Source organism: Eutrigla gurnardus (genome assembly GCF_963514095.1).
Source record: "Eutrigla gurnardus genome assembly, chromosome: 6".
Lineage (NCBI taxonomy): Eukaryota > Metazoa > Chordata > Actinopteri > Perciformes > Triglidae > Eutrigla > Eutrigla gurnardus.
Window position 1 is genome coordinate 26,497,270 of NC_139920.1, and position 27,247 is coordinate 26,524,516.

The following is a 27,247-nucleotide window of genomic DNA, read 5'->3' on the forward strand; positions in this document are numbered from 1 at the left end:
TTACGTCCTCTTCATGTGTGACTTGATGTGTCTTACTTTTACTGCTTTGAAGAAAACCAGAATTGATAAAGAGAACCTGGCTGGTGACGTTGACTTATCTCATGTTAAATAAAGGTCAACATGTTTGTCTAATCAGAGCATGTGTTAAGTGTGTAATAGTACAACGCCTACACATCATGGCGAGATAAAAACTCCCCCTTTACTCCTTTTTTATCAGTAGAAAACGTGTGCTGAATTGGACCTTTTTGCTGACCGTAGCAATAATGTGATTTGACTTAATCAGATTTTTAAAAGTGAATATTTTGGTCGAGCCGGCACTGCAGTGTTCGTACACTGGAGGTCTTAAAATGGACAATGACACATTGTGGATAAAGTGGGGACAAAAGTCTTAAAACATACCTAGATGATTAATTTCAGGCGATATTGGCGTGGAAAATGAATACTGCAGTGTTTCCTTGATCTCTCTCTACCCTCGTCTTGCCTTGTTGTGGGTGAATGGTGTGTTAATTGTTTATTTGCCATTTTGTATTTTCCATGTTACTGCATGACCTGTGACCCCACCGCCTTCCGTTTTTACCAACCTGAGGGAAATACTGTGGTGTGGTACATTTGAATATTTTTTTTTTTTATTTATTGAAGCGGTTATTTTCCATTTGTGCACTGAACTGAACTCTCCTCTGGTCTGAACTCTGTTTCACCTCATCCACAACACTTGATCTTTGCAATCAATATATCAGTTGTGATTTAAAACAAAATAAATGAATTAAAAGAAATCACAAGGAGCACGACTCTTGTTTACTGACATGTTTTTATTTTGTGGGGGGGGGGGGGGAACGAAACGATAACATTGGCTGAATGGTGTTCAAATTGCATTACAAAAGAGCAAGTATGTCTTTATCAAGTGGTCAGATTTAGAAATTGGTCTTATTGTTGAGTTTGGGGGGGAAAAAACAACAAAGGTTCATTAAAAAAAAATCAATTACAGTGTATCAATGATCTGGAAAACAGGTATTATTAATATCCATTTCAAATTAACAAGTTTGTTACCTTTTCATCCCCAGAAAGTCATAAAAATTCCCATTTTTTTTCCCTTTCCCAATTTTGATCTACTAATGAACAATAAAAATAATACTAATAAATTACAGTGCAATTTAGAAGAAATACCTGCAGGGCTTTTTCCTGCCCGTCGTTCTCTACTAGCTCTCCTCTTCGCTCGTCACCATCTCCCAAAAAACACTTGCCTCGTAATGTGAACGGACATTTTGGCACAATCGAAGCACTCGTCAAAGATACTTTGTGTCGCGATGGAGGCGAAGCCTGCGAGCCAGCTCAGGCAGAACAACATTTTATACCACGTTTCCATACATTAAGATCAGGGAGTAAAGAGGTTAGAGGCTAAATAGATCATACTCCTAGTTGTTGCAACACAAATCCACAGAATCTTTGCCGCCTCGTCATTTCACCGTCACTCCCTGATCTTCTTTGAGCTGATCTCGGTGTTTGGGAACGGGGAGTGACGAGGTCAGAGCCTGAACATCAAGTCTCTGCGTTAACAAACCCGAGTTGTCTGACTGAACTGAGCTTCACACGCAACGGGTTTTCCAACGTTTCAGATGCTTAATTAAGAATCAGCCAAATCCATACAGAAAAGAGAAAAAAAACGACAATTTCAAAAATGTTTTCCTTCTATTTCAGATGGTTTCGTCACGTCTCAGTAGTTGTTAGGGGTGGGCGACATGAACACAATGTATTTCATATCCTACTGACATACATGATGATGTATTAAACTTTCAGAGGGTTGGGTAAGTCATCAAAGTAAATACCTGAAAAGACAATGTACTTTAGATGCAAAAATATGAAATCCAATATTTCCAAAATTGACACCGTGGTGTAAACAGTATAGAATATCGTCATATCGCCCACCCCTAGTAGCAGTTAGTTTGGGAGAGATCGACGGTCCACACAGTACCGGACCAGACTTGAGGAATGAGTCGCACTAAATCCAGATCCTCAGGTCTTTGTGGGTTTACTGCAAACTTCACTCCGGTCAGCTGTCACCATTCACAAAAAATATCAGCAATTTATGGCTCATCTATGCTAACAGTGGAGCAGTCGAGACCTCCGAGGTCACTTCCTGCCGGGACGCCATGCTAGTAAAACCAGTCAGCCACGGGACTCTGGATGTCTGATATATAACACACAGCAACATGTTTGATGAACCATGTTACTTTACAGTACAGCTGTATGACAACTACAGTAAAAATGAGCGTGAGCCAGCATTCAGATGAACAGGAAGAAATCTGAGACTAAATCCAGATGTTTGTAAAGGTAGATGAAGGAAACGACTCTCCCTGGAAATATCCGATCTGAGCAGACAGTCACCGACTCGTACACAGCAGGGAAATCAAATAAAAGTGGAATACCAACAGTGCTCTCAGAGTAGGGAAAAAACAGCAGCAATTCCAAAAAAAAACTAATCAATAATAACCTGAACTACAGCAATAATTGTTTCATATAAAATTAAAAATGAGTTGTAACTCGCCACATGTGCGGATGTGGGGATCGAGGAAGACAAACAGATAAACTAAAAACAGCACGACATCCGTGGCCTGCTCCAGCACCACAAGCATGCTGTTCATCCAAACAAGAGCTTGAATTTGATCGAGAAGGTGGGAAGAGTAGAAACATCCCTTAGTTTTACAGATGCAAGAGCCGTTTCCACTCACACACACACACACAGTAAACCAGTGGCATCCTGGGAAACCCCGTCTAATTCACTTTAATTGAATTTGTTCAAAAAATCATCCCATATGTGGGATTCCTGGGACTTTAATCCCATCTCTTATATATATATCTTAAAATATACAAATTTCGATGCCAGATAAAATCTATCACACACTGGTTTGTATGTTTGTCAGCCAACATTATGTGTGTTCAAGTGGTCACCGCTGCTTGAAAGAAAGATCACTTTTAGAATCATTTTTAGACATTAATAAAGACATCATGATTACATAGCTAGAGGATTTTTTTTTTCTTCATTGTAAGACAATTCCTAGCATATTTCCAAAATCATTCGATATCATGCATTCCTGAATACCATAATGTGTGCATACATGTTTTTTTTTCTTCTTCAAAATCATACTAATCTGTATCTTTACACAAGTTCTGGGTTATTACCGCCGTCGCCCACGAACTAGTCATAAATATTAATCAAATCCACATTGGTTAAACAAATTAAAAGATGAGGATGATACTGAAAACCAAGTCAATCAATTCTAGCTATTTGCTGTCATTAAATCAGCAACCAGCTTGTATGCCTTCATGTCAGTGCAGCAACAGATGCTTCCCAACAAATGGAAAAAAAAGAGGAAAGAATAAAAAGCTTTTTCTATACAATTAAATATTTCCAATGTATGTTGATCATCAGTACAAGAGATAACATGTAAAAAGAAATCAAAACTAAGAGGTGAAATGTTGTGAAGGATTTAAAAGATTCAGCTACATCCATCCTGAAACACCTAACACACACACACACACACACACACACACACACACACACACACACACACGTCTGCACACACACACCAATGTGGCTTTTAAATTCAGCCTAATGGACGCCAGAGCTGTGCGGTCGCCACCACTGACTTGTGCAATGATATGAAAATCAATACATGTGGTGAAACAGCAGCAGACGAAGCCAGGTCGGCTGTTCTGCATCACTACAGCGGTGGAAAAATTATACAGAGAACACAATATTTCCCATACGAGTCACGATGTTTAGCCTTTTTCTCTTCACGTCTTGTGTCAGAGAAGATGGACGGAGGTTAAAAGACAAAAAGGAATTCATTGGAATTTCGCAAACACAGCTTTGCCCCTATAGAATTAGCATATTGCTTGTGTGCCAGGTTGCTAAAGGTTGTGTAAATGTCTACAGAACCACTACAGAACCTTTTTCCTTGCCTGGGTGCTGCGGGGCTGTTCAGGGTGACGGTGATGATTGGGGGTCACCCTGAACCACTACGTGACAATCACAGTCCAACTCTCACTCAAAACTGCTTCTTGTTTCTACTGAATCTATCAAATAGTAAAGTTAGCAACAATAACACAAAACCTGAAATAACATTCACAGTGCTCTAATAAAAACAAAATGACAGCGATGAAATTAAACGTTCTAAAAACAAATAAAAAGGAGCAAAAACTCACTGCAGCCAAACTTCCTATTTCCCCCTCATTTCTTTTCTGTTTGTGACACTCTTCTCTTCAGCCACGTTTTTTTTTTTTTTCTTTTTTTTTCGGAGGGCCATCCAAGGAGGGTGTCTGGTCTTGCTTGTAATTGTAGCCCAGTGCCAGGTGGTGGCGACGGAGAGCCTGTTATAGATGCTTCTCTTTGGTGACCCCGTTCTGTGCGTGCTTCCTACAAAAGGGAGACAATGGAGAGTCAGGGGACTGAGAGCTAACTGCTAGGCTAGCTCCCTGACAGGAGAATACGCTTCTGGGGGTGAGGGGATCAGCAGGTGTGAGGCATTAGCAGGCAGAGAAGGATATCAGCAGCGGTCAAGGCCAGGCAGATAAGAAGTGCCACATAATCACATCTCCATATGGCTCTTTTGAGGCGATCGACCTGCGAGGGCCGCCGGTTACAGAAGTTGAATCTACAAGTGGAGAAGTGTGAAGTGCCACGACACCACAGCTCAGTTTTTTTCTGCTAACGTATGAATAGCTATCAGTTTCAGGGTCTTCAGAGTTTCAGTGGGCAAAGGCTGCTGTGATAATCAGCAGCATGAAAGGTACACATGACAGTCGGCCACGAGGCTCAAGGCAGCAGATAAAGATAGATGAATCCATGAGTTACGATAAAGACACAAACAGATATTCTTCGGTTTTTCGTCGAGTTAGCATGTTCTTGTTTAGAGTTCACTATTGCAAAGTGCTGAGTAGAAATGTTCACATAGGAAGAGACCACTATTGTGCAACTATATGAACGTCTGTCTGACTGTATGTAAGCAGCAGCAATACAGTCGGCTAATTATTAAGAGGTATCAAACTGATGGCAGTGGCACGGATAGTCAATTCCTGTTAATGCTAATGTCATAACTCCATATAAAAGCTCCAACATCATAGCTTTTATTCAATACAATATTCGGGACCAACCTCTCTTTAAAATCAAGTGTTCAATGTGTTAAGGGCATTTAAATTGTTGTTAGTTTTAGATATTCAGAGGCAACAGGAACTATTCGACCATATTTATATTGAGAAATGTTTCTTAGCCACGCTAACAGCTAATATTTGCTTCAGGCTCCGCTGTACTTTAACGCTAATTAGCAAGTATTAGCATGCTGCTAACGCACTCGATTGAGAAGGTTAACAAGAAAGATGTTATTCCTACTACACATGAGCATGTTAACACTGTCACTGTGAGCATGATAGCATGCTGACGTTCATTCATCTCATTTAGCTGCAGGTCACTGAGACTCTTGTGTTTGTGCACCTAGCTACATTTGCATATCAAGTCAACTTTAAATGGGTTTTTATTCATGAAATATTGATTTTGTAAGAAGATAATTAAAAAAAACTACTGCAACAGATCTTCCCTTCACACTTGTTCATGTGTCCATAATGAACTGTCTTAAACCTAATGATTTATTGATGTTGACATAGCACCCGAAACTGCATTGACAGTGAAAACCCGGCAGCAGTTGGTGGTATTTATCCTCCCAGAGGTCGCTCTCTCAGATTAAACAACTGACTGTTGGAGTTAGCTCACCCCTGGGCTGAGTTGTGATGTCCAGCATCATTATCGTGGTTTTGTGCCCGCGGTACTCTGGGAAGGCCGCCGGCTGCCGCCTTGCTGCCGTCCTCGTCTTCATACTCCCTGACGTCGTTCACCTCCTTCACCTTAAGCACCTTCACTACGAAAACCACAATGAACTACACAGGAAACGGAACAGGAAACACACCAAAAAAAGAGGTTAGATTGTGTGACGTTTTGGATTTCATTAATAAACCTGTGTGTCCTCACCAAGAACCAGTAGATGTTCATGAGCAGGAGCGCCAGGAGGAGAGCGTTGAAGAAGAAGTAGAAGGGGATGTTGGGGACGGACTGCAGGCTCGACACACATGTGGCGTACAGCACTTTAAGAGGAAACCAGTAGAGACGGAACCAGAACCTAAGAGGACACAATTGACACCAGAGATAGAAATTCATGTCTATTCATCGATTCAAGCATCTATTCTTCAAAAAGGAGTCAGAGACTACATGTTTGTGTTTGTTGAGCCTCACCAGGTGATGCTAAAGCTGACGGAGCCCATGTTGGACAGCACGTCGTTGAGCAGGTAATAGCCTCCTCCTCTGGACTTCAGGTAGATGTTGAGCTTGGTGAACTCCAGCTGGATGTCGTTGATGTCGTGGAGGAACAACACCAGGATCCCTACGTTGTGGTATCTGAGGGGCAGGGAATGTTTTAGCTTCTTTTCTAATACAAGTCCTTTAAAAGGTGGCGCCTTTCGCATTTTTGGAGAATCAAACCGACGACCTCAGTGCTAATGTTTGGGGAGTACAACCAGAAAAGCATTAAACCAACCAAGTAAATCACACATATGACTTATGTGGTTTTATGCTCATCCAAAACCTATCAGGGTCAAAAGCAAATCTTTTTAAGGCAAACACATTCCACCAAACCAACGCACCTGAAGGCGTAGGAGAAGCTAATGAGTGCCAGTGTGATGATGTGGTGCACCACCATGACGGCTGAATCCTTCCTCCACGCGTCCATGTAGACCGTAGCGTAGATGGAGTGGCCGTAGAAGCTGCCCTGGATCAGGTAGGCGATGGCGATGTCTGTAGGCACTGACATACCACTCTGCCAGTCTGGAGAAACAGGCAGGAAACATACACACATCAACAATCAGTCAGCTTTTACTTTAGAATTAACTTATGAACTGTCAAATTATGAATGTAGAAAAATGGCAACATGTGTATTATTATTTCTTTAAAGAGAGAAAGACATATTTGAGAAAGATATATTTGTGATACTTTGATGCAGGTAACCAACGTCAGTATATAATTTAAATAGAACTTAAAAAGAACATAGTATATATATATATATATATACACTATGTTCTGTTTAAATTGGGTATTTTTCGATGTGAGCATCTGTGAATATCCAATGTTATTGATTATCTGTGCTGAACTTGCTAAAGATATTGATGCCTTGTGGGTATTCACCTAATTATATACACACCTACCTGCTTGATTGCACCACAATTATCCAGTGCTTCCCTGATTACAACCTGAAAGCTGACATCAGCCTCGGCACATCTGCGAGCTGACACTCGTATTCATAAGCCCTGAATAAGATGTGAGTTCAAACTTGTAGGCCCATTTGATTAAAGGCATTTGATTAAAGTGATTTTCATTTTTGCAAAACAGCATGACTTGTTCTTTCTTTGGTTAGGACTTAGTGGTCACAGAGCTAACTACAAGTTTAACCGCTGTCTTTTTTGAGCTCAAGTGATGTTTTCATTCATGTTTCCTTGTATGTGTGTGTTTGTGTGTGTATGTATACAGGGGCCGCATCCCAATTCTGTTAAACTGCGTCCACGTTCCCCCTCACTGTCGAGGCACTCGTCTCACTACTCATCGTCTCACAAAAGTCTCAAACATTGTGAATTAAAAGCAGGACAACAAATTACAAATGCTTCTTCGTGCTGGAAAAATAATGACATTACAAACGGTTAATCAAATAATGTTTGACGTGAAATACATTCGCATTAAACCAATGCAGACTGTGCCACTTATTCCATTTCATTATTCTGTGTTTCCATTTTATAATTAATTTGCCTTGCATTTGCCATCCATAATGTTAATCTTTAATTTAAAGACATTGACAGGACCAACCCGCAGAGAAGCAATAGAGGATTCATCCTTGTGAGGTCATTGTCAGATAATTGATGTTGTTAAACAGCAGGATGATTGTATATATATATATATACACAAACACACCCCTAGGGACACAATTAGAGTAGACCCACTATATGTTGAGATACTGAGCGATATACAATGACTTCCAGAGGCTGAAGGGATCCGCTTTAACCTCAGGGGAATAAGAGCGGGTTTCTAAAGTAACACTGAAGACTAAACAGGCCAAAAGTGCGTTAAGGCTCCGAGGCTAGCTACTGTCTCAAACCTATCAGATGTTGGACGGAAACTTTCCCCTCCGATGTTTGAGTAAGGTTTGTCTCTGGTGGGATTTGGTTACGCTCGGGCGGTGTATAATGTTTATTGATCGGCCCTTCCATCATTAAACATTGAGGAGAAGGCTGCTAGATGGATCCCAACAGAAGAGCTGCCAAGAGAAGGCATGGGAACTGCAAACTTGTATTTTCTCCTGGAGTCCGAGTCTTTTTTTCCCCTCTCCTCTCTTGAGAATACAGACCCCTCCTCAGTACTGCCACGACTGTGACTTTGAATTCTCCTATTTACCCAAATACATTCCTCTCATTTTAGCTTCTCATTTCTCTCCCTTGCCCTCTCCCTCGCCCTCTCTCTAACAGTCCAGCCAAATTAAAAAAAAACCCTGCTCCAGCACACATCTCAGGCTGACAGCTATTAGGGGTAATGCAGCCATTAAAGATGAAGCTGGCACCGTCAACCGGTCTTCGATAGCTCCACTCAGAGTGATCCGGAGCCCTGACACCTCCATGCCTGACGCAGGACACATAGAGACCATGAAAGGATTTAATCCCCATTGCACACACATATATCCACCGCTATAATAATGCAGTGCTATTCATCCAAAGGTACAATTATGCAGATTAAAAAAACTTATTGTATTGTAACAGCTGATCACTTCAAAGCTTGGAATATGCATGAACCACCAGGCTGCAAATCCAGAATGCACTGCTATAAATATCCCTCTATTTGAATACTCAAAGTGGCATTTACCCCCACAGAGGTTCTATTGGATTAGGGCGTGCTCCCTGCTGTTTCATAAATGGCTTCAGTTTGAGAGGTTAGCAAAGAATATATCTCCGTAACAGCACTATTAAACATGCTTTTCCTGATGTCGTTTTGTATCTAATATGGACCCGCTCCAAACACAGAAAAGGAATTACAAGGAAAACATTCAGTTTCAATTCAACATGTTAAATACTGACGGATTATTTGAACCATTAAAGGCTCTTTCCTTAGACGTGACGAGGAGTCATTCAATGAGCGTATCCCGATACAAGTGCCCAAACTGCTAAACCTTTAATTGATGCTATCAGTTCACAGTGTTGTGTGTCTTACTGTAGAAGACAGAGGGGGGGTCGTGGAAAAAGGTGTAGGAGGTGAAGAAGAGCAGGTAGGTGCTGTACGACCACGACATGGTGTAGAAGACCAGCTTCCACGCGCTCTCCGGCATCTTGGCAGCATCTTTGGGCAGCAGCCTGCACCACTGTGCTAGAGGCTGCAAGGGACAGAGCAGAGAGGGAAAACTGTCAGACGGGCCGGAGGAAGTCACGCTGACGTGAGGTGCTTCTTTAAGCATGCGGATTCAAAATGTGCAAACAATTCACCACATGGATTCTTTACAGACTTTTAATGCAGCTTCTAAGCTGAAATAATCTGCTTTCTTTTCTTCTTTTGCAATAAACTGTTTGTTGTTCCATGATGTAAGGCTGAGAGTTTTTTTTTGTTGTTGTAAAGACTCAAATGTTTTTGGCCAGTTGGACCACAGATGGTTTTAAAGGGGTTGTAATTGTTCCGACAACCTTAGGCACATTTTTTGTGAACTCATAAAGACTGGCTGCAGAAAACAAAATGGTCTAAAAGAATGTTAGAACGGAGACATCTATTTAAGGCAAGGCAAGGCAATTTTATGTGTATAGCACCTTTCAACAACAGGGCAATTCAAAGTGCTTTACATAAAACATTAAAAGCATTGGAGAAAAAGAAAACCCATTAAAACAAGCCAATAATAAAATAAAGTTTAACATTTAAAAATAATAAATAAATAAAAATATTAATAAAAACAAGAATATCAAGGCATCTAGAGGATGCTGTACATTGTATCTTAACAATAAACAGCCACAAATACATCACATGAAACACGCTTGCATCAGTGTCTTAAAGGTCAAACCAATGGTATGTTTTTGGAGCAGAGAAGCGAACTAAAACCTACTGTACACATTAGACCTGTGAGTTTCATTCATTCATACTGTGGTTGACAGAATGTGTAAGATGACCCTGTTAAGATGGTTATTGGCACGTTGAGATGTTAGATTGGAGATGTCGTTTGCACTCTCTTCTCTTCCTGACACACATGCACACACACCGCCGTCATCAGTGACCTCGAGTACATTACAGCCATGTGACCGTCTTCCCCGCAGAAACATGTCTTTCACAAGTCCGCTTATGGCTTGCTATGCAAGCAGAAATAGAGGAAGTCGCAGAGAAGGCTCCTGACTTCCTGATGCAGCCTGATAACACGACGGCTCCACCTACTCACTCGTTGGGGGCCATATTATCTCCCTCCGTCTCCTCCCTGATCTCGCTGCCCACTCCTGCTTCTGTCTCTGTCTCTAGTGTGGCAGCACAAACTCTGAATTATAATCACGGAGGCACAAAGACGTGAAGAATGACATGTAAAATAGGGACGTCAGTTTGGCATCAAGACAGACAGGTGTTCGGTGTGTCTTTGCTGTGCCAAGACAGGAAACCAAACCCAGCTCGCCGTCCCCTCTCACACACACACACACACCTCTTTGGAAGGCAATGAAATGGTGTAACAGGAGGCAGGAAAGTGAAAGTTGCCGGTGTCAGTGATACAGTACGTCTCAGTCGGTCGTTACCAAGCAGCTAGACTACAGGATATGATACGACCGGGCTCAGTGACCGACTACATGACAAATTAATGGAGAGAGAGAGAGAGAGAGTCGCGTGTTGAGCCATGCGTTTTCATTCAGTCACGCTCAGAGGGATTCATGGAACCGTTTCCCTCCGGTGCTTTGCCTGTGTGCCCCAAAAAACACCGCAAACGTCACAGTCCTTCATCCTTACTTTCATTTCACATTTTCCTTTCTTTCTCTCTGCCTCACTCTCATGTTTCTGTCTCTTCTTCTTCTGCTGTTTTCTGGATTCGATCCCTGCGTCACACACAAGAGAGTCAAAGCAAGACGGGGAAGGAAGCTGACGGGGCAACACTGGTCTTTGTGGTCCTCCGGTTAGCGACACGCGAACAAGAGGATAGGCAAATGCAGGCGGGCACATGATCCCACCCGGAGTGGCCGATTGGCTGGGACTGTGGCGACATGTGATTTGGTAATTCGTGACCCGAAGCTCAGGATACTCGCCGAATTCTTCGAAGTCCCTCAGCACATCTGTAGTCCCTTTATCACCCCCTCCCACCCTCCGTTCTCTTCCCCTTTATTTCTTCCCAGCTCTCTCTTTCTTTCTTTCTCTCCCCCCCCTGCCTGCGACATTTATTTATAGAAGCCAGCTGTCAGCACACAGCATAGCCCCCCCCCCTACCGCCAGTCTTCCACCACATCACCCCCTCCGATACACAAAAAACATAAGCCTACACACACTCCCGCAGGCTGGAACACAGCTGATACAGGTTACTGCAGACACCAGCCTTGCCTCTTCAGTTCATACCTTACCTGTTAATCATCATTACTGCTGTCCCACTGCTTTGAACATCTCTTACTAATGCCTCCGTATCCCAAACTGTGCTATTTACCTCTATAGTCTTCTAGCCACTGTTGCAGTGACACAGTTTTCCTATGAAGCAGTGCCACATTTTACTAAGTAGTTGTGTAAAAGCGACATTATACGGTGTATTCTTGCCGGTTGTACTGTAACTGCCCTAGTTACATATTGAAGTTGGCAACTTTGATTGCATACTGTAAAGTACAGAAAAAACACTGCTTTCTGAGAGTGGAGAAGGACATTAAATAACCTGTTCAGACAGCAACGACGGCCCCCTCTGAGCTCGTTAGTTGACTAATCTGTCAATTATGCGGATAAATGCTGGATAAATCATCTTAAAAACATTGCTGTTAAACACAGCAATGTGTGCTTTTGTGTGATTCTTTGTGGAGAAACTCAGTTTAAAAAAATCTGTTATACAGATAAAGTAGTGATAGTGTAGATTACTTCTTAACCTGAATACATAGTTGTAAAAGTTAACTCGAATTGAAAAACTGCACAAAACTTGATATGATTTAACAATAACCGCCATGATAACTTTGCAGAGTTGTCAGATCCTTCCTCACAGTAACATAACCCGCTCTTTTGGTGTCTTGATAAGCTTTCAAACTCATGGATCTGTTACTCAAACTGGACTCCCTGGATCACATTTCCTCTCCTAATCTGTACCTGTAGCAACTCAAACCCCACCAACGCAGCCCCATGCATTTTTTAACTGCATTTTGCCGTCTCACAGCACGGCTATAGAGCATTCCTGATTACATCCAGTTTTAATCTTTAAATCCTTTGCAACACCTGCTTTTAGAGGAAATGAACCCCAAATCCAAATATGTACGAACCACGTTACTGCAGGTAAGACGCAGGGGCGGCGGCGTGACCCGACACCAGCTGACAGCGGATTTGTCTTTGAGGTTACTTGCGGTTGTTGGAGAAATGTTTTTTCCTGATTCGTTTTGGACGGAGGAGGTCTCGCTGTTCCCGTCCTGGCCTTTAAGCAGCTAAAACCACACAGCAGGGACAACATCTTGGTTCAAATGCAGATGAGAGGTTATATAACTGCCTGCCAGTGGCTCCATTATTGTGCCTCTGTGCCAGCCAGCCCACCATCACACTCGGTCCTATCCACCCACTCTATCCCTCTACCCTTTAGTTGTATATGCCAGCCTACAAAGTGGGGGTATGGTGGGTCAAGGACACAGATAATCCACTCGTCCTCTGGCGGATAAATGACAGGGCCTTGAATTACACTCAGCTGGGACCTTCGACCATTCAACAGCCCCCCCGTCTCTCTAACAGAGACCCTGGTTAAACTCATTCTTTAACTAAAGAGTGTTTTTAAAACAGACGGAGTGAAAGAAACGGAAGAGAAGCAGGAAAAGAGTCGGCGTTAATGAGACTTGATGACAAATAATTGGTTACCTTAGCAACCAAACAGAGATGCTGGCACAGACCTACATCATGGCCTCCATCTCTCCTCCATTAGAGTCCTTCCTCATCCGTCCTTTTCACTGCTTATCTGCAGCTGCACCACATTGCCCTCCCTTTCACCCTCATTCTCTTCAAAAAATGCCCCCCCCCCCTTCCTTGAAGCAAGTGGAGAGCGAGAGGAGAGAGGGTGAATGGACTCCACTGGCCTGTTGCATAAGAAGATAAACTGGGCCAGTGAGTCAGGGTACTGGCTCACGTGGGAATCTCTTCAATAAGGTCTCCAGTCTCATTCACATCTGATCCCTCTTCTTAACCTGACATCACTTTGTCCATCTTAGTGTCATCTTTAAACCCAGTTCTGTCATGGATTTCGCTTTACTTCTTTTCCCAGACATGGGGCTAAATGGATGACCAGAGTTTTACACTATATTTGCATACAATATAAATCTAAATATATAGCCGACATCTGTGAAAAGGTACAATTCTGTTGTGTTTAAAGTCCCAGTCGGCAACATTTGTTTGATCATATTCCCTGAAGCCGACACTACGCTCCGATAGAACAACATAAATCATCCGGTTTTAGAAAAAAAAAGCGTGCCTCTACGTGCACGTAGAGCTGTTGTTTGTTTTGCAAAGATCCGATAGAGCCCGGATCATCCTGTCCAATCAGCACGCAGGGCTGTGTTCGTGCACACACAGAGCCCCTCCCCCCTCGGGTCGTACCACTATCACAGGGGGGAGGCGGAGGGAAGTAGCAACAAGCTTCCAATTCCTCGTTAAAAACCCAAACGAGGAGGTCCAAAACAACCAAGGAGAAGAAAACACCGGTGGAAAAGAAGGACAAAAAGAAAGATGGCGACGGTGCCCGTGATAAAACCAGAGTCAACATCGGACCCGCGTTTCAAAGGTGGCGTGATCTAAGGGAGTTCAAATCTAACTGTCGATGTTTTTTGGCGAATGTTAACCAATATCTTATTGGAATTTAAGCCACCTTAACCAATCCAGAGCAATATATCTGTAATCTACAGCAGCATTAGTCTCATCTGGCCTTGTCCCCTTGTTTATCATGCATGTAGCTCAGTAACTATGAAGGAAAATGCCCCCATTCTTAATCCCACCTATTTAGCCGGCCAAAACAGCCATTGATGGTCACACTTATTAAATCGCTGAATGTGAACCAGCTGTCTGGAACTAGGCTTCATTAGCAGTCATCACCATCAGTCTGAGGCCTGCAAGTAGCTAGCTCATTAGTGTGGGGCTTTTAATGTGAAGCGGTGACATGGAAGTCTTTGCATTATCAACAGCTTAACACAGCAACAGGCCTCATCACAGGGAGGCTGCCACATCAGGGAGTGTTAAAGTGTGGGGCGGGGTTAAGGTGCGTATCACATTATCTCAACGTCATGGATTCGACTAGAGACGGTACCACGTCAGCCCGTGTTTCCTGTGTGCATACTGGGACAGTGAGAACATGGGTACTGTATGTCCTTTCCTATCCCCCCCCCTCCAGGTCACTAATGCTGACCTCTTCACATCCACATCCTGCTTTCTGTTGAGATGAGTCGACTGTTCATTTTCATGTGTCACAAGGAAAAAAGGAAATGGACAATAGATGAAAGGCACTCCAGGCATACGAGAGACTTAGCAGAAACACTCGTTAATCTTCTCACACTAAGAGGGAACCTATACACACTCACACTCGCACTGAGACAGAATATATGCTGCACTTTTCAGATCAGATCAAACTATAAGATGGTTTAAAACCTGTTGCTTATCTAAATATATTTGATATATCTTTATAGCAGCTGGTAAAATAACTTTATGAAGTAATGATCAGTGTAATTAAACAAGTTTTCTTCTGCATATGGAAACAAACAAATAAGAATGTATAGGGTCTCTTTTTTGTAGCCTATAGCCACAGACAGTCTTTGTCATCAGGTTAGATCTTGATGATGATCCCATATTTACCCCCTTTTGTTATACGATGATTTGCTTAACTTGTTTTTTGTCCAACAGGCACCTGAAGGCAACAGATGTGAGGTTTGAAAAAAAAAATGTTGGAGAAATAAGCTCATGTCCTTGATGTGGACCTTGAGGGACAACAGTTCTGCCCATTTCAACAAAATAAATGGGCCATAAGATGCAATAAGTTCAATAAGCACATGTGGATCAAATCATCAAACAGCATGTGATGTTTTTTGACTTGCCATATGGAAACTTCTGGCCCACCAGAACTACAGACGTTCCTCCAGATGGCCACTGCTCAAATACTGATGCTGAACCAAGCGGCCGGCTAAACATTTGAAACTGATTTGAATAAAAACCCACAATTAGACGACACACCGTCTCCACTGAGCAAACGTATTTGCACGTACGTGACTGGACACCGGGCACCCACGAGTGAGTAAACGACCGCAATTTGTGAGTGTGGTGGCATATAGCAGTACATCTTCGGAGGCCCTGCCAGCATTGGCTGGTGATTTTTATTTTTATTTGCATAATAAAACAAAGCAACACAAACACAAGACAAGAAGTTACGCAGGTGAGATTTAAAATCCAGGCTTAGAGACCGAATTTCACCTGAGTAAGCATTATAAGCAAATACAAAAGTCATGTCGTCTACAAAAGTAAAGCACCTTTCTTTGTCACTTGCATGACCTCAGGTGACACTCGTAGTTCTAAGGAACCGTCAAATACCTTTTTTGAGTCTAAACTAAAGCCACAGTGGTTTCACTTCCTGTTGTATAAATGGATATAGATATATTCAAATAAGGAAGCCTTTCTGTCTTGTGTATACAGAGGGAGAGAAAGAGAGAGCACCTGTACGAAGGTCTAGCCTACTCGTTAGGGCATTAACTCCCTAATTGGTTCTCAAATGACTGTAACTCCTGGAGTATCAAAGTTAAAGATTTTCACAGGATTACCATTACTAGCAGTATTACTACTATTACATATTTAGGTTCACATAAAAGCAAGATTATGTATCTTAATATCTAGTATGTTGTAGTGATTTAGTTCTAGATCTTGTTTTAGTTTTGATTATTCATTTATCCTCCTTATCTGTGGCTACAGCGTGCTGTTTCCTCACATACTGTAGTGAACACAGTAGATGCCGGGTCCTCATGCCAACCCTTTTTAGGTGTCTTTATCTTCTGTAGTCTACGTTGTATTATTGCATCGTCAAGTAGTCGCTAAAAGCCTTATCAATTATTTAGAGGGGGCTACAGCAATGATCAGAAAGGCTAAAGCTGCATAACAAACAGCAGGAGAGACCTCTTCAGGAAAAGCTAGCTGGACAGATTTTATCCACTTAATTCACATTGACTCGAGAAATGGATTTCCTAATCATATTGCATGCATGATAGGGAACAGCACTTCTGGAGGTTTATTGAACACGTTTTTCATGCGTCAGGCTCTTATTGCAAACATTCATCCACCATGCTAATATGTTTTGGCTGAAGATAGAACTTTGTCCGCTTTGAAGTGAAAAAAACCTTAGTTTCATACACTCCACGAACAACAGAACAGTCTATTTGCACGGACACACTGTGCCATTTAAGTAGCACACAGTGCGCTCTTTATTCGAGGGCAGCTGTACATCCGCTTCTTTTCATTTTGCTGTCGGCGTACGGCTTGTGATGTTTGGTCATATGTTTTTTTAATTCGTGTCTGATGACTTCCATACTGAATGATGTCTCTGCCATTATACTGCAGAAAGAATAACACTATGTGAATGCAATACAATTTATAACCCTCATATTCCTAGAATGGTTAAAGCAATAGAAAAAGAGTGGAAGTGAAGGCTGAAGTGTTAAGATATTCACTCAAGCTGCTTCCTCTCCAAACTGACAGCTAGAAGACATATGGCTGTCATTTATAATGCACTAACCATGCTATTGGTAACACAGTGAGAATGTGTGTGTATGAGAATAAATGTTTGTGTGTCTTCAACAGGCCAATCAATGTACAGTCGGCTAATGGTTCATGATTCACTATAATCATCCACCCTCAGACACTACGTCAAACACACACGTTCTTAGACAGACAGCAAAGTTGATTGTTAAAGATGGGAAAAATCAATTCAATGATGTGCCATTTATTTTATATTTTTTGATAGAATGAGACTCGTTAAGTGTTTTAATGACTTTGGAGAAAACAAATGCGTTGTATGACGGCAAAGAACGCAAAGATTTGCCTATGCTAAATGAAAAAAGTTGAGATTTCACTCAGTTTAATCTGATTAGAGTTGTTTTTTTAACCAATAAGAAGACAAGCTTGCTTGACGCCACATGGAGTTGAATAATAATGCTAATCTGGCTAGCAGAGTCTGGCAACCTGCCTTTAAGGAAATACACATATAACCTAATGACTGACCATGGATGATACCGATCAACAGATCCAAATGGGCAAGACATTAAAAAGTAATCAGAAGTCAAATCAATTGTGCTCCTGAATTACAAATCAAACTGGCAGTTGAACTTTTTGTGTAAAAGCTGTCAATCAAACCCTGGCAAGCACCAAACAGCTGAGCTGAGACCACCTGAGAAGGTAGGTCTGCTCCCGAGCGGACTTGTTTTGTGAAAGCAACTCCAGGATTTTATGATAGCATGTGATTTTAGTGTGATATTAAAAAAGCTAAACTACTAAAGAAGCCTCTTGTTTTGCCTGTAAAACCCAGACTATAAAGGAAACAATGTGCGGTTGTCTTCCCAGACCAAATGAAGCGAACTACAGGTGTGAGAGCACACCAAAGATCAATATAGTATTGAGCATCCCCTTTGATGTGTGTGCTGTTATCACCAACAGTCCACTATCCATTAGAGCAGCTAGTCTCGGGCTGATGATTATAGCTACGGTATTGAGGATAGGCCTCATTACACTAAGTCTAATGGAGTTAAATGACGATGGCATGTCTGGATAGGTTATTGGCTCATGGTATGGATTACAGCAAGGAGGAAGGCAGACCAACATTACTAGTTATAGCTACGCAGTGCGGTATACCCTTCATCTATTTTAGCTGACATTCACTTTGATAATCCAAAAAATTAATACAACAATTAAGGACTAATTAAATACAACATTTCCCTTAAGGATGCCTTGAAAATAGGTCATTTAAAACATGTTTTGATCCCCAAATCACTCTAATAATAACAACCTTTCATTTAGATAGTTTTACTTGCCTTTCAAAGACTCTATATACTGTTGACAACTACCTCTTACAAACCAAAACAAACTTTTTTTCATTATGACACTGCTCACGAGTTTACATTAATCACCTCTACCGGGAAAATATTTGCCAACATATCATGTCTCAGTGGATTTCCAAGTGTGACAACAAGACCGTAGTTTCTCTGAGTCACACCTCGGCTATAATCATTTGGTTTCAACAACCTCTTTAAATCCCTGCCAGAAGTCGGCGCGAAGCTAACTCACAAATGGTGGGCGGGGATGAGACGGAGACGATTACATGTGAGGGCAAAACACACAATAGATTAACGATTATAAGAAGTTATGTCCAGAGGAGAAAAAAAAGATACAGAAAAAAAGGGAAATAGAGCGGAGATTAGGTGAATTTAGGGAAGAGGAGAGAGAAGAAAGTCACAATTCTGTTCACATTTAGCAGAGAGAAGTGCAGCATTTCTGATTGTGAGTCCATACCAATGTTACTTCCACAGACAGCAACAGAGACCGTGACTGAGAAACATATCTAACTGCATCCAACGAATGTTTCGGAGATCCAGCTCAAAGTAAAGAGAAACATCCAATTAATCATCAGCACCACATGCACTTAATAAACCACCAGGACCTAAGAGTGCATGAAGACGATGGTCAAACGACTTCGCTCCGACCACTGCGCTCTCCCACACTATTACAGAGGGCCTTGTTAGGGGAGAGACAGCTGCCAAGTGTGAAGCCTCCAGTGACAGTGTGTTCTTGTCTAATGACATCCTGTCCACTGTGTCCATCTGAAGGCAACTAAGTGACACAATGCGAGAGGAAGAGGAAAAAGGGCCGAGAGGCTGGCCAAAGCAGCTCTGTAGCAGTCAAGGACTCGCTGCCCATTCCAGTTGACCAGAGGAGGGTCGGACTGTCACGGTCAGCAAACAGAGCTGATTCATGATCCTGCTTTCGGTACATATGGCTGCTTTAGCTGTGATTCATCCTGTTAAAGAGTATCTACCTTCAGTGGAATCACTGATAGAGCTGCTGTCTATACAGAGAGGCCAGGCTCGTACTAAATTGTGCTGTATGACAGTCTTCTGCAAACAAATATGGAATACATCAAATATAATATACGTTACGCTGCATCCTCTTCTATTTACCTGATGAAAAACAATTATTTTCCTTATCATTTAAGCTGCTGATTATTTTACCAACTTGTACGTCCAATTGGTAAGATGCCTCAGGGTCGAAATAATGTTTGTGTAATGGGTCCAAATGGTTCAAACGTGAAAAAAGGCCACCAAACACGTCAGTAGGACATTCAAACTGGACTGCTTGATGCTCTGTGCATTAAGGTCGGAACAATCCTGCAGGCAGCTAACCCTACCAGTGCACAAAGCCGTCATACATTCAACTTTTTAAATGTTAAATGCATAATACAGGTATATAAATAGACCTGTATAACTGCATCTATCTGCACAGTGACGCATCATTTATTGATTGATTGACTGAAGCACAAGCTTTGTGTGGAAACAGTGGGGTCGACAGTTTTGTGAACCCATAAGTGCTCTGTATTTATGATGTATGACACACTGAAGCCCACAGAGCACTGGTTCACAGGCCAGGTGATGGCGTGATGGAGGATGTAACTAATAGGCCTAATAACCAAACTCCCGAAACAATTGCTTGCAATCAGTGTCAAAACGACAAGCAAGTTTTTCACCTGAGTGGGCACTTTTGGCTGAATGGATAGCACTTCCCCTTCACCACAAATCCAGTATCAGGTTGCTCTCTGCGGCATAAAAGCACAACAATGAGCAGGGTGCTCAGCGGAAGGTGATCTGGGATCTGTGGTTGGCGGACCTTGTCAAAAGCTCAGCCTGCTTTCACATTTAGAACAGCAGCAAGGGTAGGAGGTGCTGCTTGGCTCTATGCAGGGAGGTGTGTGTGTGTGTGTGTGTGTGTGTGTGTGTGTGTGTGTGTGTGTGTGTGTGTGTGTGTGTGCGTGTGCGTGTGTGTGTGCGTGTGTGTGAGGGGCTATGGGAGGCATATATGAGAGTGATGCCTGCCTTGTTTGTCCACACCGAGCAGCATTTGTGTTTTCAAAAAACACAAAACGCAGCTGGATATATTAGAGTTTGGTGGTGGGAAGAGGTTACAAGTGTGTGTGTGTGTGTGTGTGTGTGTGTGTGTGTGTGTGTGTGTGTGTGTGTGTGTGTGAGTGAGTGAGCATACATCCTTTTTACCAACATGTATATGAAAGTATTTTAATGATTGGTTGCCGCATGCCGACTCAGCAGGATTGGCCCCAGATTCACAGCGACTTCAAAAGTCACGTCTCTCCATTACTTCCTTCCTCTAACTGTCTCTTCCTGCTCTAATCATTTATCCCCTCTGATCACCTCTCCTCTAGCTCAGTATCATGATTTTATTCATTACGAAACTTTTCTCTCTCCACAGCATTTCCCCCCCGTGTACTCTCTGTTCACTCTTTCACCCACCGAGGCTTTGCATTAATGGAGCAGGAAGTTGCACATGCATGATTGTATGCAAACACAACCTTCCAAACTTGTAAATGCAAACAATCATACAAATGCAATGCCCGACTGAAGCCACCGGATGAACACATATTTGAATCACGCAGGCCAACGCAGACATGAAACGTGCAGTGCAGAGGTGGAGTTGCAAAGACAACGAGGAAGGAGTACAGCTACGTTCACACGGTCACGTGACGTTCAGACGAGGTGATGTTGACATTTCACTGTACGTTTCCCAGAAACAAAAGTCAAACATTTCAACACTTAACTTAAAGGACACATTTTAAAAATGCCACAGTGTCAGTAGCGCAGGTGGATGAGTCGGCAGAGCACGTTGCACCACCGTGTTTTTATATAACAGCAGAGCTCAAGTGGCTTATCAACAAGTTGTGTTTAATTAAACCTGATCCCACACTGGCTTGTACACTGAAGCATCGAACCAAAAGTGAAACATGATGAAAACCACTCACTCCACCGCACACACGCACTTCTACTATGCTACCACACACACTCACCTTACCTCACCCAACCCCAAAGCACACTGACATGTGAAGTGATCATGGTTTACTTAACATAAACACAGAAATGTAAACAAGTTGAGGACAGATATCGATCCATTCAGGTTGACCTTATTTCCTTTATTGCCAGCTTTTGGCTTTTGGACAGCCAGTCCAATGACCAGCCATCATAAAAAAAAACATGCGTCCACAGTCCTATGTCTAGCAGTGTGCTTGAGGACACTGAATCCTTGATTTAATGGATCAGTCTAGAATATAAATCTTTCCAACGTATCGAGAAAGGGAAGTTCAGGGGCCCCGGGAAGATGCCATGGCATGCCAATGCATCGACAAAGAGTGAATATATATCTCTTTATCTCCTCTTTATGTTTCACATTGAGTGGGTTCCACCAGAAGGCATTAGTGGCACACATGCAGGGGTTACACATCGTAACAAGGCTTGGCTGTGGTCACTGTGGTACCACTTGCAAGCTACACATAAATAATCAAGCATCACGATCAAGCTGCTTTCATCGTTGGAATCTTACTGTACTGCGGAAAAAGGCAGAAGAAGAGAGTAAGTGGATATTTTTAAATGGGTCAGCCGTCATTCTTCAAACATGACTGGGAGTACAGTAAGTAACAAAACAGGAAACTAATTATCGTCGTCCACCGGCTCTTGTGGCGGATCCGATGTGAAATGATACAGCGACTTCTGCAAGAAGAGCTAGTAAAGTCATTAGAGCTGCAGCATCCATCATTGGTATGGATGATATTTTCAATTAATCGTTTGGTCTATGAAATATAAAGAAAAAATGCTTGAACAATTACTGTGAATGTTATTTTTCTTTCGACTTTCAATGAAGCTTTTAATTGTCTAATTTTTGCAGCTCAACAAGAAATAAGTGAGGAAATTCATATAGAATAAAAACTAATAACAAAACAAACCCAACCAAATACATGTCCATCACCATGATTGACAGTTATATTGATGCCTGCATCATTCATTTGATGTCTTTACTTCACAGAATGTCAGAGGACCAATATTCATCCCATCACCGTCTAAGATCACAACAGGATGCGATTACACACTGCCTTTGTCCACTACAGTCTAAGCTAACATTTAATATCTATAATGTTTCATGAGCTCTGAGCCTAATTAAGTGTGTGTACTCACGGCCGTTTGTCATTTATTCTGCTGATATTGTACACACATTAGAGCCCGTAGCTTTTGTGTAACCACCAACACTACGAAAAACCACGATTCAATCATTACTGACAAGGCACAGTTATTAAATGCATTCTGTGGTTTACTTAACGTTCAACTTAACGAATGAGGAGACATCCTGTATAGATAAAGCCACCGCAATTAGCCGTGTTCAAATAGCGTAGTCTGACAACCCACCTCAGTGTCTGTGATGTATAACATCAATACTTGTATTGCATTAGCTCACACCGAACCCATCCTCTTCATCCCTGATGTAAGCACTCTAAAGGTGATGTTATACATGCACTAAATAACACTGGCCGAGTCTTAATTCAACATTAAAAATCACACCTCATCCGTCACAGACCTCCACAACGCAAATGGGATGCATGGCATATTGTTCCATAGGGGTCTTTGCATCCTCGGGCTACATCTGGCTTCACACATGGGGCCCTGAGCTAAAGTGTACTGCATCGTCGTCATAGCATCTACCACGTGTAGACTCTCAACCCCCACCCACGATCATGCATATCCTAGTTATCTGTGGCGAAAGGCCCCTCCTTGGCAGCAACAACAGCATGGCAGCAGGGAGGGAGTATATGAGGCCTGGGCATGGGGCCATGTGTCAGAGCATCTGGCTTCTGAGTGAGGTATTGTGGTGAGCATCAATGTTGTTGATGCTGCTTTTAAGGACATTATGGTTTTGAGAGTGCACATTGCTCTCAATAGACTCATTTACAAGAATAAAACCATTAATAAAATATAAATACAATAGTGCAGATTTGTTATTTTTTCATACCATTTAAACTAGTCATTTCTTTATGTAGCATATTGAGCCATGTTAGGCCATTTTGGGTAATGTTAAAAAATCAATCTGCAGATTGATGGCAATTCGATTTTTTAGATGATTTTTACATCAATGTTAAGAAACACTGAAGCAGGTATTAGTCCCAAAACAGCTTTCCTTTATAGTTTTTGTATTAATTAACTGTTAAATTCATTTTCAGGAAAATGTATAATTTTTATATTTTATATTGATATTGTGATCTCAAGTCACATATACTAGATTTTATCTGCAATCCTCACCCCTCATGTCAGCATAGCACGTGTGTGACATAGAAAGAGAGAGAAAGAGAAAGAGAAAGAGAGAGAAAGAGTGGGAGGGAATGGGATGTTAGGAAGTCTGCATCACTTGCAGCTTGACATAATTGCAATTAATGACCTCACTGCCATTTTCGAAAAAAGTACCTAAAAGCACTCACAGAAATCTAAAAGCTTCAGGATGATATTGACTGCTACAAATGGATAAAACGGAAAAATACACTGTAAATTATTTCCCCGTTAATTTACAGTAAAATACTGGCAGCTACAGTTGCCAGCATGATACTGTTATTCTACAGTGTACCTACCGTAATCTACAACAACAGTTAATTACTGTAAAAAATATTACGGTAGTGTACTGTAGAGAATATATACTTTACAGTATGATACTGTAATATTTTTTACGGTAATAAACTGTTGTTGCAGATTACGGTAGGTACACTGTAGAATAACAGCATCATGCTGGCAACTGCAGCTGCCAGTAGTTTACCGTAATTTAACAGGGAATTTGTTACCATTATTTTACAGTTCCTACTGTAAACTGTTTATGGAGATTACCATAAACAGTTTATTACTGTAAATGCACATAAGTACTGTAGAATGGAATTCTTACAGTAACACTGCTGTATAAAAATGCCTCAGACAAGAGATGGTCTTACAACATTTATTGAAGCCAATCAAACATTTTCAGTCACTGAACAATTTAAGTAAGCATATTTGTAAAATAAATTAAAATCCATAAAAACACCACTCACTCCTCGGTCTTAACATTTTCAGGTTTTAAAACACATGTTGCAAGTTATCATGTAGAGGCCTTTACAGTAGGAGCAGAATAATCTCACTCATCCAACATAGACTCTAAAGTTACTCTCCCACAGGTTAATACAATTTTAACATCAGCGATATAACTTTAGTGCATGTTAAAATCAACTTTTTGGCTCCAATGCACAAACAAGCAAGTTTCTCCTACCTGGAAAAGCAACACAATGTCCTCAAAACGTTTTACCTGAAATAGTCACACAGCAAAATGTTAAAATATAGCCTAGTCCCTGATTTGATAACAAATAGCCTACAGAAATACAGAAAATTGCTAATGACCAAGCAAGCTAATGTTTACAGTGAATGCTTGGAATTTCAATAATGTGACTAAATCAGATGTTCACTGCTTGCAACATGTAGCTCACAACAAATAACACCAAGCAGTAATTTTGACAAAATAAAACGTATTCAACAGAAAATAACTGGTAAGATTGCATTTACCTAGTAATCCAGGAGCAGGATGTCAGATGAAGTCCGATGATGGTACATGGTGCAACACGATTTTGATTGTGACCAGACTGCTCAAGTTAGACTTGACAAAGAGAAAAATACTGTATTATACCGTAAAATTCTACACTTGCTGTTATTTTTTTGTTCCTCAAACAGTACTATACTGTATTTAAAAATAATGTTACATTGCCGTAAAAAACCCTGTATTTTTACAGCTATATTTCCCATTGTAGTGTATTTTACCGTTAAATCTTACAGTAGTCTACTGTTAATGTCTGTTCTTGGTTTTGGCTCCAAAAGTATGTACATTTACAGTATTTTACCATATTTAGAAATAACGGTACATTACTGTTAGAATTTGGCCGTATTTTTACGGTAATAATTTACAGTGTACATGTGGGACGATTCAGTGAACACAAACTGTTGTGCATTCTTTGTTTCAAACTTTTAACATGTAAAGGAAAAGTGGCTTTGTCACCACAATATACTCCCTGGTTTCATTGGGACTTTATTGGCTGGGGTCATTTTAAACTATAAAACATCATTAGAATGTAAAGCAATTAAATGCTAATGCCTGTCTGCATGTGGAAATTGAGTCTAATCATGATTGTCAATATACCAAAACTCACACAAAAAAAAACAATTCTTAATGTCAAACTTGCTTGTTACACCTGTTCACTTCAAATGTTTGTCCAAGTATAGATAAGGGTGTTTACTGACTACCATACATATACGCTGTCCTTATCCTGACTTGCCCCCTTCTATAATAAGCCTTCAACTGGATCTATTTGTTGAACATGTGTCATCCTCTGCTTCACACATCCTGTCTGCTCGGAGCATGTGTGCCTTCAGTCACATCTCCTGAGAGATGGGAGGCGCAGAGCGCTTCTGCAGCGCTGGGGCTCTAATTAGAGAAATGAACTACTAAACACATTAATTAAGGGTGTCGGTGAATTAACCTTGGGGAGCTGAGGATGGAGGTGTGGGATCAGTGTGTGTTGTGATTGTGTGTGTCACCCACCTGAAACAGACTTTCCGTCAGTCCCCGCCTGACCTGCGTCCACAAAAAGGCGCAAAACAAGAAGAGGGCGATCTCGGTCCAGGTAATGTACGCGTTATCCAGGAGGGTCCGTTTGGAGAGCTCCAGCCCGCAGGAACTACAGTGTGTCCACGCGCCCAGCATGACGGTGGAGGCTCTGGTGATGAGGTCCAGGTACCCCGGCATGGGCTCCACCTCCACCGGCCCGGCGTCCCCGCTGTGACCGCTCATCGTGGTGCGCGGAGAGAACAACAAAAAAAAAACGTGAGGTGGGGGGAAAAAATAGTCCAATTGTGGGGCAGAAAGATAGCAGGGAGCGGTACAGTCCAGTCCCAATACTGTTTGGCTAATCCGCGGAGCAGCTTGCTAGCTCAAGTAAACGCTAAAACAAGCTTATCTAACCAGCTTAACGTTACCCTCTTCAGTAGCCTAATTCTTTGTTTTCCAAATTAAGACACGGGGCCCATATCTTCGCCTCGGGGACGGTTTTATGAATGACAGCGGGGGCCCACCGGGTGCGACCGGACACCACCGGCTCGTATTTGACAATCAATTATCAAATACGGGTTCTGACGATCATTGCGAGCCGTTAGCGCCTGTCTGCTGGAGGTTTCTTCCGATCATCATTCCGCTACGCACACCGGCGCGTCATCGTTAGCCGCCTAGCTACGTTAAATCAAATGCACACAATGTAGTGAATGGACCAGCATTGGCCGAGCTAAGATATGCTACTTGAATAAATTACACACAAAAAAACGTGACGGGAGCTCTCACGCGCACACACGAAACAGAAATCCCGTTCGTGTCGCGTTTTTTTTTTTTTCCAGCGCCGAGCCCTGCCAGCACATGCGGGTTATTGTACCGCTATACGCGCTAACGTCTCATCTGTCCGTTATTCGCCTTTATGTAACGTATCGGTTACCGCTCCGGTCTAAGCAGGGGGTCCTGAGAAAACCAGCGCGGGGAGCCAAGTTATCCCAGCGAATAGAGGAAAAAAAAAGGATGAAATAATGATGATTATTATCCTTTGAAAGAGGCCGCCGTCTCTTCTTCTTCTTCTTCCTCCTCCTCCTCTCCTCCGCTGCCGCTCTGGTCGACGTGTGTGCGCCGCCGCGTTTTCACAAGCCGCGCGCCGCTTTCAATGGAAATCAATTGGTACGCTGAAGAGGGCGACGTACGTGTATGCTTAAAGAAGAAGAGAGGGGAAAAACGGAGGGGGCGGGTCGTAATTAGGGGCCCGCTATCTTCTTTTTTTTTAACCCTTTGAAGGATTAACGAGGATGACTTAAAGGGACAGTGCGGATAAAATACTTC

At 42.0% G+C, this 27,247-nt stretch overlaps 1 protein-coding gene across 1 annotated transcript; it reads right to left on the minus strand.

The window, feature by feature from the left end:
• Nucleotides 1-789: 789 nt before the first annotated feature.
• cers1 (ceramide synthase 1) lies at nt 790-27,032 on the minus strand. The gene is made up of 7 exons (XM_084012515.1): nt 25,916-27,032; nt 9,290-9,449; nt 6,688-6,868; nt 6,281-6,442; nt 6,020-6,167; nt 5,765-5,928; nt 790-4,414 (listed from the first exon to the last, which is right to left on the minus strand). Exons 1-7 carry the CDS (start codon nt 26,162-26,164, stop codon nt 4,372-4,374), a joined length of 1,107 nt encoding a protein of 368 aa, XP_083868641.1. The 5' UTR covers nt 26,165-27,032; the 3' UTR covers nt 790-4,371.
• Between the last annotated feature and the right edge of the window lie 215 nt (nt 27,033-27,247).

Bases quoted from the DNA above. Each gene is read 5' to 3' on its own strand.
- cers1 (XM_084012515.1), bottom strand. From the start codon at position 26,164: ATGAGCGGTCACAGCGGGGACGCCGGGCCGGTGGAGGTGGAGCCCATG. The intron at 6,443-6,687 runs GTGCGTTGGTTT...CCTGCCCCTCAG, and splicing joins AGCTTCTCCTACGCCTTCAG to ATACCACAACGTAGGGATCC. The intron at 5,929-6,019 runs GTGAGGACACAC...TTTCCTGTGTAG, and splicing joins TGAACATCTACTGGTTCTTG to TTCATTGTGGTTTTCGTAGT.